This window comes from Lissotriton helveticus, chromosome 3_2, assembly GCF_964261635.1.
Source record: "Lissotriton helveticus chromosome 3_2, aLisHel1.1, whole genome shotgun sequence".
Taxonomy (NCBI): Eukaryota; Metazoa; Chordata; class Amphibia; order Caudata; family Salamandridae; genus Lissotriton; species Lissotriton helveticus.
Window position 1 is genome coordinate 189,853,850 of NC_136062.1, and position 18,228 is coordinate 189,872,077.

At 42.6% G+C, this 18,228-nt stretch overlaps 1 protein-coding gene across 1 annotated transcript in view; it reads right to left on the reverse strand.

The window, feature by feature from the left end:
• Window positions 1-18,228, reverse strand: part of CELF6 (CUGBP Elav-like family member 6) — a 515,009-nt gene that overhangs the window by 100,856 nt on the left and 395,925 nt on the right. Inside the window, exon 4 of the mRNA XM_078685027.1 lies at window positions 4,569-4,697. Within this exon, the coding sequence (XP_078541153.1) occupies window positions 4,569-4,697 (129 nt within the window). The remainder of the gene's footprint in view (window positions 1-4,568; window positions 4,698-18,228) is intronic.

The following is an 18,228-nucleotide window of genomic DNA, read 5'->3' on the forward strand; positions in this document are numbered from 1 at the left end:
GGTATCTTGTACCATTACTGTGAAGTCTGGAAAAAATTAGAGTTTGGAGCCCTGCTAGACGTTGTCTCCTAGTTCACTGGCCAGACGTAGTACTGAATCTCTGTCTCGAAAGTTCATGACTCTCGCAATGATGGTTCTCGTGGGAGGCCATGGTTGGGCCGGGGACCGAGGTACTAGTGTGCACGTTCTATGACAAATCTCGAAGTGAAAGCTTCTCTACCAAACAGGCCAGAGAGAAGTTGATTCACGAATAGGTCCATTCTACATGTGGCTGCAGTCTCCGGCACACCCAAAATGCGATTGTTATTGCGCCGGCTTCGTGCTTCAAGGTCTTCGTTTTTAATGGCGACTTCTTTTAGGATGCGCTCCACCCGTTCCAGACGCTTCTGTGACTGTGCCATGCTGTCTTCAATGTCTGAGATGTGGGCTTCTGCAACATCTAGGCGTCGATCATGTCCTTGGACCTTGGCGCCCATGTCTGCCAAGCTTTTGTCTAGTACATTTTAGCGACCATCTAGGGCCTTGAAACCTGCCCTCATTTCCTGAAGCATAGATGTAGACAAAGAAGGGAAGTCGTCTACACGGTCTGCACCCAGTGCACTCTCCGCCATGGTGGAGGTTTCCTCCGTCGTTCCGTCCCCAATGTTTTCGAAGGGCAAAGTTCTCTGTTTAGGGTCTTTGCGGCCCATGCTGAAGCGCATAGGTGTAAGGGAGCTGCAGAGTGATAGAGAGGCACTGAGCCAAATCAGAGAGTCCAGAAAACCACAAAGAGGCAAGCCGGTTGTGCACAGTGATGTATGAAAGGTATAGAGGTGTTAATGTAGCAGTTGACAGCTGGTTCAATAGAAGGAAGGGAGCGCAATGTTTAGTGCAGAGTTAGTTTGGTGCCACCGGGGGACCTCGGTCTGGATTGCTTGTAAGTATGGCTTTCCTGCCGTAGCTGTGTTATTCTCACTCCCGCTGAGGGGGCTCAGTTTTAGGGGAAAGCGGAGCACAAACAGTTGGGGATTCACCAGATGTCGATTGTGCGTCAGGAGCGGTGTTGAAGTTGCAAGGCATCATTCCACGGTATGAAGGGAAAGTTGGCAGAGGATTCTAGTGGACCTCCGCAGCAAGGAAAAAGGGGTACGCTTGCTGTGATGTGCCCTCGAAGCAATAAGGTCGCGCGAACGTAATCAGATTGCCGATGCTGAGCCGGGAGCAGACTCTAACTGGCGCCAGTCACTCATACCATCTAAGTCCAAAGCTGTGGTCTTGCATAGCGGCTAGCAGGCCTCGGTATGGGGGGTGCGAAAAGGGGCCCCGCAGCCGGGCGGCCGGCGCAGCTCGTTCGGGGACTATACTAGGAGGGCTACCCCCCAACATCTCCTACGCCGTTGCACCTAGTCTTTAATATCGAAAGGCGCACAATGGGCCCTATCCCCAATGCGGTCTCCTGGTAATGGCAGATGCGCTTAGTGTGTACCGGGCACGGCCTACTGCACCGCCTTCAACGCCCGTGTATGGCGTCTCAGGGGGCGGAAGCCTCCTCTTCTATTTCGTGACCGGCCTTACCGCCGCTGCCCCTAACCCCCGCTCACCTCCAGCTCGGGCAGGTCTTCGTCCCTCAGCGGTATTAGCTGGATCTGGCTCGCCGCGTCCCATCTCTTTGAGTATGTGAGAGCGCTATCGCCGGAATGTGGGAACGGCAGCGCCTCCGATCTTCAGACATGGCTCGTTGGAATCCGGGTCGGTTCCAGAACACAGCGCCCCAGTTTTCAGAGCTTTATCATCTGGGCTTTAAGGGGATAGTGCCGGATATGTTGTTCCAACCAGTGGAGCTTCAACGGCAAGTGGCCATCGTGGATGCTTGCATGGCCACGCCCTGCTGTCTACCAACACTTGACCTTTTAGATCACCTTGTGATTGATACCATTGACATGCTAAGCATTAGATAATGCATGTTCCTTCTTGAATGAGGAACTATGGCAATGCATGATGCTATCATCCCTGGGAGTTGCATGACAGTTCTGACTGTTAGATACTGATTGCTGTGTAATTGTAGGAGCAGTGTTTGAAAATTGTGAATCCTGTCTGCATTGGGATAGGCTAAACCTGTCTGTGTGTTTAGCATGGCTCCTAGATAGGGTTGCACCTGTGAGGGTTGACAAGTTTGCTCCTTGGCATCATGGTACATGCCGTCCACAATTTGCGCTCCCCTCAGTGTTGACTGTTGTGTTACACCAAAGTTTGGTGTAACACCACAGTCAACACAGGGGAGCGCAAATTGTGGACTGCGTGTACCCTGATAAAAAAAAGCGCAAGCATTTCTGGGATGTGATGCAGTGTCTGGCCACACCCCTTTCCCTGCCCAAACTGATTTTCATTACCTCTATCACTTATCTCACATTCCTAATGTTCCTTTTTGTAAAAATTACGTTCCGGCCCATTGATTACACTTTATCCACCCCAAGCCGGAGATTCCGGCCCGAGCCAGAAAGTACGGCTTGAGCTGGAGATTCCGGCCTGACTGCGGACGTAAAGATACGAATTGTAAATGACCTCTGTGATTAACAAAAGTTGTAAAGTTAGAATTTTGTTTCAGACTGTCTTTGTGAATCGGGCCCCTTATGTATTGGCTATGCGCCAATGATTGGCTGATTGGGCACCCACTCTTTTGCCTGAGGCTTCTAATATTTTGGACTCTTTGTCTGGAGGTGGTGCATCGCCTGAAGTTTAGGAATTTGCTTTTTTATGAGCATTGTACACAACCAAAGAGTCTAATGGAAGCTGGCCCTTAATAAAAATTGGGTTAGTTACTTCGATACTCTGCCGCTGCATTACTCTTTGTGGAGCCCGAAGGTACGCAGGGTCTTTTTTTATCAAAATGAGCGACAGGCATCACAGTCTTCTTCCTTGTACTTTGGAGACAGGCACATGTTACAGACCTTGTGAAGGTCGGTGAGCGGATATTTAGAGCAGCACAGAGGGCACAATTGGAATGAGTCCGTTCTATTGGCAAATTACTTGATGATGTCCTGGAGTGAAAGTTAGTGGAACCAGGCCCGAAGGCCGCGATTGTAGTTTTCCCGAACCAAATAAAAAAGTTTTCTGATTTTCGACATGTGGAGTATGGGAAACGCGATCGAAACAATACCGTCGAGAGTACAATGGGTTGCACACCGAAAGGATCTCGAAGAACAACCTTAAACCGGAGCACTGCAAACCACGTCCGAACACAATGGCGGAAAGAAAACAATCTAACAATGGAGTCACTGAAAGGAGGAATCGCCTTACCTCATGACTGGAAAAGACTTCAGCGAAGAAAAATAACTTGCAAACCTCCATACCCAACACTAGATGGCAGGAGTATGCAAAGCATGTAAAACAACAGCACACATGCCAAAAACACATTTATTTTTAAACTACTTTAAAAGCAGTTTTAAAAAGCACGGGTTTAAGCCTTTTCCTAAGGGAAGGAAGGAAGGAAGAATGTGCAGACCAGGGGTAGTTTAGTCCAATCCTTAGCGTCTACCCCCTCACCAAATGAGCCAGCTATAACCTTGGGAACATCAAGCAAAATTTGCCAGGAGAACATACAGCATGTTGTGGTGTATGGATATGAATTTTGGCAGTCAGAATGAAGAGAGTACGGCCAGGAAGACCATAATGAACAATAACTGGTATTTTAAACAAGACTGTCTTTTCAATAGGAGTCCACTGTAGGGGATATGATCCCTAGTGCTAGAGGAGCTTGTTGTCAGACGTGTGGCAGCATTCTGTACAAGATGAAGTCCTCTTAATTTTTTCTTGTAGGGCAAGGTAGGATGAATGATGGTAGTCTAGTTCTGATTGCATTACTGCAATGCCCACAGCTATATGTGGTTTGAAGAAACAAAAGGCAGGATTGTTTTTCAAACTTTTTTTATAGAAAAATCTAACTCTTTAATCCATCTGTTCGCCTTGCTGAATCTGGAACTGAGGCTGACCCTAATGTTCATGCTCTCCTTAACCCATCAAATCATTGTATCTGTGACCTAAACCCAATTTTTCTTTTTCTGTTAAATACGAAAACTCATCAGAAGCCACCCAGCTGATCACAGTATTGCCACTGTGGTCAAACATGTGCGCGTTTCTCCGAAGGCGGCCTGCAATAGCATGGTGCAGTTCCACTACACTAATCTACAAGAAGAACCATAGATTCGGGCATAGAGGGGCAAAGATTCCTAGGAAGAAACAGGGCACAGGTTTTGCAGGAGGCACGGTCTTGGGGGAAATGCCTGTGGCATCATTATTGCACTAGTGAGTGTTGTCCATAGCCCCACAGTGTCACAATCAGCCTGCATTGCACATCTTCTCCAGATCTCTGACCAAGGTCTCTATCTCAAAGCTCCTAGATAGTTTGGACAGTTTTCGATGAAATTGCTTGCTCACTGAAAGTTTTGGTCATGATGTCTCCCCCTTACCTCACACTCTGAAAAATCCAGCTTCATTTACCATGAATACCATCCCACTGAATGTCTGCAGTTGTGGTGCTCTCACCATGCAGGTCAGAGCCATAAAATATTTTCACAAAAACGGTGTCCTACCTTTGCTGGCTCCGTCGGGGCCTCGTAGGATTGTGCACTCTTCCATCTGCCCAAAGGGTTCGAAGAGTCGCCTAACATCCTCTTCACTCTGCTGTTTCCCCAACATGCCAACAAAAAGCTTCCTGTCTTCTAGAAGCAAAGTAATTTTATTAGCAATGATGGATTTATGTGAAAGACAAACACTGACCAAGATCAAATCACACATAGGGGATTTTAAGACAGATTGAAGCAAAGACAGAAACACAAAAACTCATTGAAAGGTCTAACAAAAAAAAGCAAAGACACACATTTAAAGTTGCATCCAGGGATCTCTAACAGATGAAAGCACAGACAAATTGAATCCCAGAGGATCTCTGTCCCACAACATTGCAAACACAATAAAGCTAACACCCATATTGGGGATATCTGGTACTAAGCAGTGAAAAGACAGATTCATACCAAGGGGATCTTTAGCAGGGACTGAGACAAAGAAACTAACATACCCAGCGGTCTCTATCAACAGGAAAGCAAAGAAACAAACTCACATGTGAGATATCTGACATGGAAAGGTCCATACACAATCTAAATATACGAATCACACAGCAATACAAAGACACTGGAACAGACATACACTCAGCAGACCTCCAACACAAAGTAATGAAAAGACAAAGCCTCGGAGCAAGGGGGTCATTAGATAAAGACACAGACACACACTTATACAGAGAGGATCTTTAGCACAGAGTAAAGCAAATGCAAAGACATACTCGAACACTAAACTACAGCAAAAAAGGCACATACGCACAAGGTCACGACACAGGAACAAACAAACAGCCAGAGGAAACAGAAACAAACGTATGAAGAAAGAGAAAACAACCCTAAACTTGCAAGTTATAGCACAAAACAGAGATAAAATGCTTTTGATAGACATTCATGTGATCTTTATTGTATTTGGAATATCTAAAAAAAGAACAATGCAGAGACACAGTGATCATGACCTACAACAATGGGCTCTATAACATAAGGAACTATGTAGCAGCATACTCATGTTAAACCTTACCCACGTTAATCTATAACATGGTTAGCAACGAAGAGCTAGATTCACGTCACACCACACCCAGGGAGATTTGCTTAATGCTTCAGGGTCCAACTCTAATATCAAACGGTCATTGCAGTGCATTTATAAAATGATTCAACTTAAGCACCTGAAATCCATTGCCTTAAAGACCAAATTTGCTCTCCTTACTCAGAAATTAAAACCAACAGTTTGACAACTTTGGCTGGCTAACAAACTGTGCTAATGCTCGTAGTGACCCAAATTAGCCTCATCCAAAAAATATTTTGTTTTTTTCTATGACAAATCCCTTGACATTAATGGATCCATCCAAACTATGTATATGTCTGATGTATTTCAACTTGAAAAGCTGAAAAATGTAGAACACATATTCTTCTCCACCCAAAATACGAAAATAGCAGTAGAGATCTGATTAGTGTTCAGCCCTCTCATACAAACACACTTGCTCTACTAAGAGCGATTCTTCGCCCTACTGTCAGGTTACTGACCAAAGCCAAAAAACTGATCACACGAACCCCGCTCTTGCTTACCCTAAAACGCTCCCAACTGAGACTCAAAGCCTCAGGAGGTACAATCCTCTAATTGCTTGTTCAAGTGCAAGGTAATATCATTTTCCATTAAATAAAGTGCCCGTGGATTACTGGCTCCGAATTAATCATCAACCTCCAGTCAAAGCAGGGATTCAGGGACAGAGAGCAAGTTTTTAATTGAAAGCATATCAGGGAAAAGTGTCCATTAGGCTCAAGAATTGTTTCTTGAGTAAATATTCTAATTGTCCCACACCTGACTAAACAACTGTGGCAATTTGAATACTGCATGATAAACTAGACATAAAGTTATATATCAAAAGAAAAAGACATATTTTCCTGGGATTAGTGTGTGCATTGGCTTAACCGGTATTCTTGACAACACTGGAGTAAGGGTTGGGAAATCCAAGGAAAAAATGAAACAATTCAGTTGGATCTTGTGCATTGACTGCTGTAATTTAGCTACATCTTGTTCTTTTACCCAACTGCCAAGATAATTATATTTATCAGCTCATTGGATGGTCAGAGCCAAAATCCTCAAAATACCCATCCTGAAGACCCCTCGTCAAAAGACCACCTTTACAGCATTCACAACCTGCATATTTTCCTTATAGTAACTGCTGAGCACTGCCAAGATCCTCTGGGGGTGTATAGAGCCAGATGGTCTTCGTGTATTACAAGAACTTAACAGACTAGTACCAAGTTTAGGATGGAATGCCTGCAAGAAAGAACGGCCCCTTTAGCTTCTATATATAAATTGAACAAAAGAGGTGCACATATGCATTCCTTTTTCAAATCCCAAGTTTGTGTACATTGTATCAGCTAGAGAACCATTTTGACATGACTCTTCTCCTATGTTCCAGGGATTGGATTGCTCTCAAAAGAGGCAATGGAATACATCTTTTCTTCAGCTTGATCCTCAGTAGATCTTTCTGAATAAGTGTACCAAAGTTACTGTTTTCTAAGTAGGGTATCACAATACTAGGTTTACAATATAAGTCTGGGTGGACACAGCTTAATTATTTTTCTAGCACAACTTGCAAAATGAACCTCAAAGTGGGTAAAAAGTCACTATAAAACCTGAAGATTGCACTGTATCAAGTATAGAAGTAATAATAATGAATATAGATGCAAACTAGTAATTGCTTTTGAATAATGATAACAGTAGATCAAGAGAGGTAACATGGTACACCGTAATGTAGTATATTGAATTGATTTGCATGTTGTAAGGATCACAACTGTCAGCTCACCATTTGTAAAAATGACTGCCTCTCAGATTCTGCTAGTAGGGCAGCTGTCCCCTCAATGCAATTTATAATCTTAAAAAGTATATTTTGTTGGTGCAGAAAGTGATGTTGACTGGAGAGCTTTCTCACAGAATGCAGGCACAAATCCTTCTTTGTGTTTCTCAAATCTGTGTCACGAACCAAATATGGAGAATTGTCCCCATCAGAGTATTCCATTGTTTGTCTGAACCTGTGCAAATACCTGCCAACTCTGGTCCCCAAACTGGTCCCCAAACTAGTGGTGGCGGGGTGCCGAAAGAAGGGGTATGGCTTGGTTTTTGGTGGGGGCCGAAGGAATCATTCGAGTGGGAAGGGAGGGGAAAAGCTATGAAAACAAACACTTTAGGTTGACACTCGCTTGCTCAGGCGGAAGGAACTTCCTTCTGTGTTAAACATCCCAGGGCATAAACAGAGAAATTTCACATGAATAAATAATCCTCGGTTCCCCACGAGAAGCACATTTTTCCTTTACAGTTCTCTGCTCAAGCCTTCTAAAGTGGTTTTATAGGCCACAGAGACATTTTAAGACACGGGCTAAGTGGGCTCTGGCCCAGGGCCCCAGCCTTTCAGGGGGACCATTGATAGTCAGCTCTGTTCTGCAGAGTCTTGCCCCGATAACCTTGAATAATTCTTAAACAGATTGTTTTAAATACCATTTCCCTTTAATGTATTTTTAATGGGGATGATCTGTTAGAGTCTATTAGAGATAGACTGCAGAGAAATGTGTTTATGTTTCATGAAACATCCATAAAAAGAGTTTATTTTAGACCAAAACAGGACCTCACATTTGAGAAATGGGAGGGTGGTACAGAGATTATTTGCAGTAACATTAGTGAGCTGCAGCTGTGTTACATTATTGACAACACATGTTACTATGCCTGAATATTAGATGGAAATATATTTAGAATTTGGACTAGTGTGCCTCTGTGCTGTCAGTAACCTAGGCAAAAAGGCATAAATGAGCTGAAATTGGTTCTTCAAAGCTGTTTTGAACAAGCCACCCCACCCTTCAAAAAATAATACATTTGGCCCAGAGCCCCCAAGATACTTAGGAAGCCCCTGTTAGGCCAGGAAGCAAGAATCTAGTTTGGCCTTATTTACCTGAGCCGCCCAATGGCCCATTAACAACAAAGCCAAGATGATGTCCCTGGTACCAGTTTGGTAGAATGGTGCTACATTTCAGTCACTTGCCCAGGCTTCCAAATCAGATAATCATGTGTTGTCAAAAGTGTTAGCATCTATATGTAACAGAGCAAGCAGGCTATGCTGCTCTTTCCGAAAATGAACTGCATAATTGAGCCCTTTCAGCACTCTAGAATATTTATTGCCTCTAAAGAGATTTCATAATGAGGGCTGAGCGAAAAGGCCCAATAGTCATGATCTTGCTTGTAAAGCTGATTGGGTATTCCTTTGTGGCCGGGAGCATCATCCACTCTTGTTGCTGCAATCACATTACCAATATCCATTATTGAGGTATTCCAAATGCCCAAGTTTAAACTTAGAACTTTACTGATTGGGCGCTATCAACCCACACATAAATCCTCAATGTGTCTGACCCACTATGTCTCATGTACTGAGCGCCTTTTTCTAACCATCAGCCCTCTATCAATGGTGTTACTTAAATTCTAAAACTCTCTAGACGGATAACTTTTACAGATATGCCTTCTATATGTTTTCATCCTACGGTACAGTATAACTGAATACTGTTTCTTTCTCAGTTCTCTGCTTAGGTTTCTTCATCAGATCTGGTCTTAGGGTCTAACATTCAGCTATGGATCTCCCTTCCCCTTTATCCAACCTCTGCTGGAGTACATAACTATCCACAAAATTACTCAACCTTTTCTTGTTTTCACATCTCTTACCCGGGAAACTGAATGATCCTTTCATAACTAAAACATCTCGATAACTTAGGAGGGTTGGGAGGTCAAGCCATGATACCGGTAACCAATATATGTTTAGCTTCATTTAGCCCTTTTCTATCTTTCTCTCCCATTTTCTTTCCCTATGATATCTACTGGGCTGCTGTCTGTACACGGTTATCCATTACATAGCTTTAACCTGTGTGGTCATTCTTCAGTCCAGCTATCTGAAATTACTGCAAATTAGAGAAGAAGGGGACAGAAACCAAAGTATAATAAAGAACAGCTTTTTAGTAAAACAAAATATTCATACTGGGTTGGGTTATTAGTTCTTACCCTTACATTCAAGATTTAAAAATACAATGCATGGAATTATGTTTATAAATTTGCCCCCTTCTATATCTACTTGCGCTGGAAAGGATGGTGGGGTGCATTTCACACCTGATTAATCGAGTCAAAGTCTCTGCATGCTAAATTTAAATTGAAGTCTCCAATTACTACTAGACATTGCTTTTCATTTTTATCCTGCAAATCCTCACAAAAGGGAATGTAACCTGTAATAATCACCCTTCTTGGCTTTCCTGAAGGGTGCATATATACATTAATGAGTCAGCCTGGTAAATAACATAATCTGCAAAAATCGTTTTTTCTGTGTCCAACTCCTTTACTGGACACTTGAGGCGGTTACTGAAATAAATGATAAAGTCAACCTTTGGTAGCTCATTTCTATCATAACGAATGATGAGAACTACAAATTCTCTAATTACCAGCTTTGGCGCATTATTTACAACTCAGGACTTGCAAGTATATGGTATCATAATATTTTTAAAATCCCAATGACATCGTTCTTGAGTTGATGTCACCACATACATTCCAGGAACAAAATCTGACATTGTTCTAGGCGACCGGCTTGTTTCTTAAGCCAGATCAAGGTATACTTCCTATTTGGATGAGGACTAACTCAGAACCACTCTGTCCTCTCCTTTCTGTCATGCTAACTAGGCAACATCGGGCTAGACCTTCTACAGTTTATCATATTCCACACTACTCTGAGATTCCCCTTAGTTCTGATATTTGGCATGGAACCCCCATGTGCACCCAAGAACGTTGGTCCAGAATAGATTCGTTGAGAAGATTAGTGAATAGTATGGAATACTAATTGAGGGATCCTAGAATCCTGGAAACCTTGATCCCTGATCATTCAAGGATTCAAGGATCGAACACTCTCTTCAAATACTGACAGCGGCCTGTATTATGACCCAAACAACTTTCATGGTCCTATATCCAACAACTTGCATTTTGGTGGTAGGAACTGCATATAATATAAATGCTATCAACTAAGGTATTCAGTATCTGCTACCCCTCTGACATTTTTAATTATTAAATATTATATTGCAAAGAGTTTACGATCACCGTAGCTCTATCAAATATTTTGAAACGTAATAATGGACAGTTTAACACGTATGTGATTATTACACACAGTACAATGTAGTTCCTGCACACAAGCAACTTGGGACCTGTAAATAATATTTAATCACTGCGTCAACATTAGGGTCAAAACAGGCATATTGTCCTAGAGCACAGCGAAGATTAGGGACTACTATCATTTCTTCAGTATGTTGTTATATTTACATGGGCTTCCAGGTGATTGTTTCGGCCTTATTTATCTCCAAAAATGATAATAAAGAGCACACCATCAGCATTGTTACTGTTAGATGAGAATTTTGTAATTGGTAATTTATGTTAAATGTGAAATATCTGTGGAAGCAAAACAGTACAAACAAATGCCAGAGAAAATACCAGCACCACAAAATTAAACTACTAGCTCTTAAGGGAAACAAAGGCACAGCTGCAGGAATAGATGCATCACCATCTCCTCTCCCTTCCTCAATTCAGGCCTCACATTTGGGGGAGTTTTATCAGTCGAAGACAGGTTCACAAAGCTTCTCCCTTAGAATTTTTATTCAATGTTTGCACTGCAAGCCATGCTTGGACTGGCTTTCCTCTCGTGTACCTCTTTTTGGTTTGTCTCATTTCGAGGACGAGGCTGTATATTGATGCGATCAGGGGGATAGCTTGGTCAGTAAGATTGGTGGGGGAGGGGTGTGAGCTTCAGATTTTCCAACAATCTGGCTGGCATATACTGTTTAAATACTTTATACAACAAGCAGGGCACATGAGAGTGGCCTCTGGGGCAGTGGAAAGGGAGAGGAATGTGAATTGGTAGGAGTACTAAGAGAGAAAACATCATATTTTGTACACTAACCAATATTTTTGAGGATGTTCAATCAAAACAAAGAGGGAGTGTGTGTGCGTTTTTAGATGTATGTATGTAAATATTCCTGGTGAAATTCGACTGACATCTCAGAATACCCAACTGAAACCACCTGCACCCAACTATTTATCAGAAAATTAATTTATTGGGGGCTGGCGTAATACCCCAAATACCTCCCCCCCGTAAAGCTGTACCCCTGGATGCATTCCCAAGCCTTCACAGAGAGTTACGGCTAGAATGCTTGTAGTGAGCGAGGCAGTATGGAATCCTTTAAGGGTGTTTAGTTTGAGCTAGCATGGGGCAATTATTAGCAGTCCATATTGTGAATATTTGGTGCGCTAGGAAGAAGAAGGAGGTGTCAGTCCAGTCCGGCACTTCTTTGGTATAAAGAATTTGCTTTCTGATAGCAGGAATCAAAAAGTATTTAAAAGTGTTTGTTGAGGGAGCTGTGAAGTGGGATCAATGGAGTTCTGCCATGGGTTGTCTGACTGTTGAGTTCTTTAAAAAACAAAGAAGGAAGAAAATAGGATTGCTTCTCCTTTTTGCTTTCTTAATTATGGGAAAGCCGCAAGCAGTGAGGCATGCTTCGCTGTATAGTATTTTTGTTTTAAGTTTCCTTAAACATGGATTTGGAAGGGAAGTGCTCTGCAGGAAGAAAGCAGGTAGATCAGTCTCAAAGGATCAAGGCGCTGTAAAATCAATTGACTTATCTCTAAGGGAAATTGCAGACAATTATTAATGAGGCAGTGAGTAGCGCCTTATAGAAATATGCTGAAAATATTCTGGACGTTGATGTAGATGATGAAGCTGAATCTTTTGATCTATGATGCAGATGTGTGCAGTGCACTGAATTGAAAACTGTTAGCACATAAAAGGGAAAATCTAGAATTTTCATCTCCAGAGATTGTGGACATACAGGAAGATATATTTTCAAGACTTTGCTCTCCAGAATCTGATTCCATGCTGGCCCATGCAGCAATTCAAAACATACTGTAAAAGAAATTAACGATTTTTAGAGAAAATGATTCTCAAGGTTTTTGACAAAAATACCTGTTACATAAGTTTGACGCTGAAGCGCAATCAGTAGTACCTAAACTGGACTCTTTATCGGCCAGTGGGTAATCTCAGTCTTTTTTTGATGATTTGTCACCAGCGGACAATACAGACAAGAAAACTGAAATGTCACTAGAAAGATCTTATTCTGCCTCAAATAGTGATACAAAAGCCAGTACCTACGCCACATACACTGTGTAATTGTTGTTTTTTTGAAGTCATGCGATGAGATGAAACCATTTCAATATTGGCTCAAATGGAGTCACAAGTACGCTTTCTACACGTTCTTTCTGATGTGACATTTGATTAATTATGTGCTGCTGTTGCTACTTTGGAAGCCGTTTCTGGTTGCAAGCCTGTGTGGTATATAGCTAGCTTAGACGCTGGAGGCAAATTACCATACATCTCTTCGTCATTTGCCATTTATTAGATCATTTTTACCTGGTCCACAAATTGAAAATCTAATAAAAGAGCTGTGGAGGACAAGAAAACATTATTTCACTTTCACCAGTCGAGTAGTATACGCCCAGCATTCTCTGTTGCCTGCAATTTTGGAAGAGGTCAGTAATTCCTAACCTACACAGTATGGTTAATTCATTAATTTAGCTTAAGTCATAGACCTGAATTTGCAGTGGAATTGGAGTGTCATTGTTTCTGAAAGTGATGCTCAAATTGTTATGCAAGTCTCGTAGAATGTTTTCTGTCTCACGTTTGCATTGCAGGTGGACAATGCTTACAATGGAAGAGCAGGGGTATTGTTCCATTCCACAAAATTGCGGAAGGAAGTTGTTACAGTTAGCTTGGCTGCAGGAGATAAGGTGGAGGGAGGTATTTTCACACGGGAGAAGGAGAAAAGACCAAGGACGAACTGCTACAGAGGGGCATGTGTGAAGAATGCCGTGAAGGGATTTGACGTAATGGAAAGGTTTGTGGCTGAGCACATTGTGAAGCCTAAGAGAAGAAAAGCATTATAGGACATTCGTGGAACACAACTTTGATTATATGATGTCTTGTAGAGGGGGACAGATGCCCCATTCCTGTTTGCCCTCCTGACAGAGGGCACCTGCGTTCTTCCTTTCCTTTGCTTGTGGCTCCATGCCCCAGACCCATCCTATGACGAAGTGACTTCTTCAGAAGGCTTTGCCAACTTACACCTTTTCTCTCTTAGGTCCTTTCCATATACCTTAACTTAGGGATGCCACATTAGAGTTAGAGACTTGAACTTTTGTTTACTCAGCTCATGCATAATCGTCGTTGAACTTTTTGTCCTTTTTATGCTCCACCGGGTGAACCTTTTAAGGTGGTTTAGCTTCCTTTTATTTCCCTGGTACTTCTATAGTTTCATGCTAAGATTTGTGTATGCCCAACTATTTTAGAATTTGTAGTAAAACTGACTAACCTTCAATTGGTTGTCAATTTGGGTTCTTGTGTAGCCGTTTGTGTTAAACTGTATTTCCAGTGACTCATTACCTTTTCTTCCCTCTACGCATTCATGCTGCTAAAAAGAACCATTGAGGATCCGACATTAGATTGAATTGAACAGGTGGGCCCAGGCTCCTTCAGCAGCAATTTGAGCGAGTGGGGTGAACCTTTGGAGGAAGGGACGGCTTCAGTCTATAATCCACTTAATACGCCTAGGAGATTTTTTTTATCTTTCTACATCTGAATTATGCATACCTTAATGTGTCCATTCATCAAAGTCCTCAAAAGTTCCTGAGATTGTTATGTTAAGTTATTGATATTTCTAGAGCGTAACTGCTACCCGAAGGTGTCCTGGCGCTAACTGAAGTCCTACAGAGACCCTGCCCGGGGAAAAGTGAAGGTGAAGATTAACTAGTAAAAAGCCAAGTTTTGAGGGCCTTCCTAAAAGCGAGTAGATTAGTCATGCATCTAAGGTGCAGCGGGAGGCCATTCCATGTCTTCACTGCACCGACCACAAAACTTCTGCCGCCCCAGCTGGCTTTCTTTACCAGGGGGACTGTCAACAATTTTGCTTTTGACGAGCGTAGTGCTCTTTTAGGTATATACCAGTGAAATAACATTTTTAGGTGGTTGGGCCTAGCTCCTCGAAGGGCTTTATGTACCATACACAGCGCCTTGAACTAAACAAGTTTTTTAACTGGCAGCCAGTAAAGCCTTCTGAAATCAGCTGAGATTGAAGCGTATTTTGGTATGCCGTTAAGCAATCCAACAGCTGCATTCTGCAGGAGTTGCAGTTTGTTCATGAGCCCTTCCTAAATATCAAAATAGAGACTGTTACAATAGAGTTTGGACATGGCTAGAGCAGTAATAAAGGGTCACCATTTCCAATTCCAGCCACTTCCTTCAGGTTTGAAATCATCTCAAGCTTTAGAAAAGTACTAGTTGGCTTTGTCTGTGGCTGCTTGCTTGCCTGCAAACAAAAGAAGTTACGGTATATCCTTATTTAGATAATTGGCTCATTGCTGCTTCTTCTTTTTCAAAAGATCAGGAACATGTGGATCTGGTAAGCCTGTAGGAGCATGGTTTACTTCTTAATAAGAAGTCGCAACTCCAGATTTCATACAATTTGACTTTTATGGGGGCATTTTTTCAAACATTACTAAAGATTATATCAATGCCTTTGGGGAAGATGGTCAAAACACATCCAGTCTCGAAATACCTCTTGTAGAATGTGATGGCACCTGCAAGAGACTCGTTGAGGCTTTAGGATCTGATGACGGTCACAGTTTTTGTGGTGCCTTAGACACATTAACATCTGAAATTGCTGTTGACTTTCATTCTAGACCATAGGTACAACGAACTACGATATGGAGTTCTGAACCATACATCTCTTAGGGAATCATAGAGCAAGATCATTCAGAAGAGGGGGGTGTCACTGTTTCCATGAATGCCATTGGTCTGACAAAGGGATACCAGTTCAATGTAGTACATGGGGAAATGCTAGAACAGTGGTCTGCTCAGAGTCAATTGTCTCTAGAAGAAACCCTTGAGTACTCCAGTAAGAGGGAATGATCTACTATCCTAGGAGCAATGATGTTTTTTTCCTATGCAACTGAGAGGAAGGCTCTCCTAGTGAGAATAGACAAGGGGGTATCTAGGGCGAATATAAATCACAAAGGGTGTGAGGAGATCATATTCACTGAACCAAGTGGTATACGAGATTTTCACCTGGGCGAACGTGCATCTCCTTTCTATATCAGCTATTTATCTTCTGGGGAAGAAGAAAGGGGCCTGCTGACCGGCTTAGTAGCCTCTTTCCATTAATGGTTCCCTATAACCTCCATCACATGGTTTTCTCGGCATTTGCAGGAGATGGGCTACTCCAAAGACAGAACTCTTTCCATCCCCAGACAATGCTTTTCTCCTTCTCTTTTATTTAAGAGGTTTCATCTTGTCACGCCTGAAGAGGGGATGCTCCTCTTCAAGTGTTCTACTGGATGCCTCCCACCAACACCAGCCTTAGCACAGGTAGTGAAAGTGCAGAGGGCTAGAGTGGAAGTGGTGTTGGTAGTGCCTATTTGGCCTTGAATGATATATTTTCACATTATTATCTAGCAGCATAAACTTGTTGAGGGCTTCCAATAATTCCATCTAACCTGCAATGTCCAATACAGTTGTTTCTCAAGAGCTAGATGCAAAGTTTGATATCTAGGTATGGAAATGCTGGATAGGAAGCTTGGACAATCGCTTTTAGAAGCCACCTTGCCAGCCAGTGATGGAAACACGAAGGTGGTATGTACCCTGTTAGGAAACCGCCAGGAGGAAAAAGCATAAAGCTGAAAAATCCTTTAGAATTCACTACCACAACAGTATTACACAGCACACAGAAAAGAAAGTCCAAGAAAAATAAAAGAACAGGTACATTTTGGAGCGTTGCGGTGCACCAAATAACCTTTTTGAGAGGTTTATATAGGAAGGAATAACCTGTAAGGGAAGCAGGGATCAAGGAAGTAATTCCCTACATCATAGGTTGGGAAAGGTCTATAGGAATCAAGGTGGCCATGATGGATTGGGCTAAGAAAAAAGGTAGGTCCTCCCAATGGCCCCATCACTTCCTACCAACACCTTTCCCTGCAGGCAGCATGGTGCTCCAGGAAACTAAACCCCTAAACCACCAGAATGGCTGCCAAGAAAGAGTATCCATAGGCAACCCTAACCTCGGCAGGTAAGGAAGAATGTGGGTACGTTTGAAGAGCACGTCTGTCCTCTCTGATCAGACACACTCAGCGGGCGCACCTAACTCTTAGATTAGGGTATGATCCGCGAGCACGTTCAACAGTATAGCCTCCTCCCGAGGCTTCAGGTTTATGAGGATGCATGGAGAACAATCTGTGCACCAACCTAAAGACATGGACGGCAGTAGCTTGTTCCCATGATTGATTGCTGATGGGATAACCCTTCCAATGCACCAACAATGTTAATTTCCCACAATAAATGTCAGAGATCTCAAACTCAGGAATTCCCTACACTAACACTGGAGAGGGAGGGAAAAGGGGAGGGGAGAGGTTGACCAACTCGAGAAAAACGATCAGGAACACAGGTTTTCAACTGTCACACATGGAACACGGGATGAACTCTCCAGGAAAGAGGCAATCGAATCTGGACAGCCACAGGATTAACAAGTTTAACAATAGAAAAAGAACCAAGAAAACATGGGCCACGTTTAGGGTGTCTACTATGAAGTGGCGAAAAACGGGAAGACTACCACATCTTATCTCCCACAGAAAAACTAAGGGCAGGGCAATAATGATTGAGTTTTCATACTGTCTTTGGCCAAAGACAGGCTCTTTCTAACAGCGGCTCTTACAGATACTAGATGCTTCAAACATTCTGTGGCTGCTGCAGCAGAGAGTCAGTGGGAACCATTTCAGGACTCATTCTAGGATAAAGACCTTGCAAACAATAAAAGGGGGAGACTCCTGTGGCAAAATCTGTACTGTTGGTGTAGGCAAATTCCGCGTAGGGCAATAAAGAAGCCCAGTTATCATTGTAGTATTACAAAAACATTGTAGGTATTGTTCCAAAGTTTGATTAGTAAGTTCTGTGAGGGCATTAGTCTGTGTATGGAAACCTGAAGACAAGCATCTGGAAATTCCAAGGGCAGCACAGACAGCTTTACAAAACTTCGAAACATATTGTGCCGCGCCGGGAAAACCCTTTTTGGGTAGCTGCAGAGCGTTACAAGTGCAAATAATAATAATAATAATAATTGATGGGAGTCCATGCAAGCGAAGTATATCAGAGATAAACCATTGTGCTATATTAGATGTTGTTGGCACATTCTCGATGGCTGAAAAATGGGCCATCTTGAAAAATATATCAACAGTTACCATGATCACTGTAAATACCTCGGATTTGGGCAAGCCTGCAATAAAGTCTGATAATATGGTATGTCAGGGTCTGGGAGCTACTGGCAACGGATGTAAGAGGCCATAGGCTTGGAGTGACATCCCTTGTCACAGTCGGTCATCAAAAAGACCACAGGATTAGATCCAGAGTATTTTTCTTACCATGATGACCAGAAGTTAAGGTGCCATGACACCGTTCCAATAACGACTCTTGTAATTTTGGAATAAGAACAAACTGTTTTTATTGCAGTAGTATAAATTACCTTGCTTCTTGAGTTT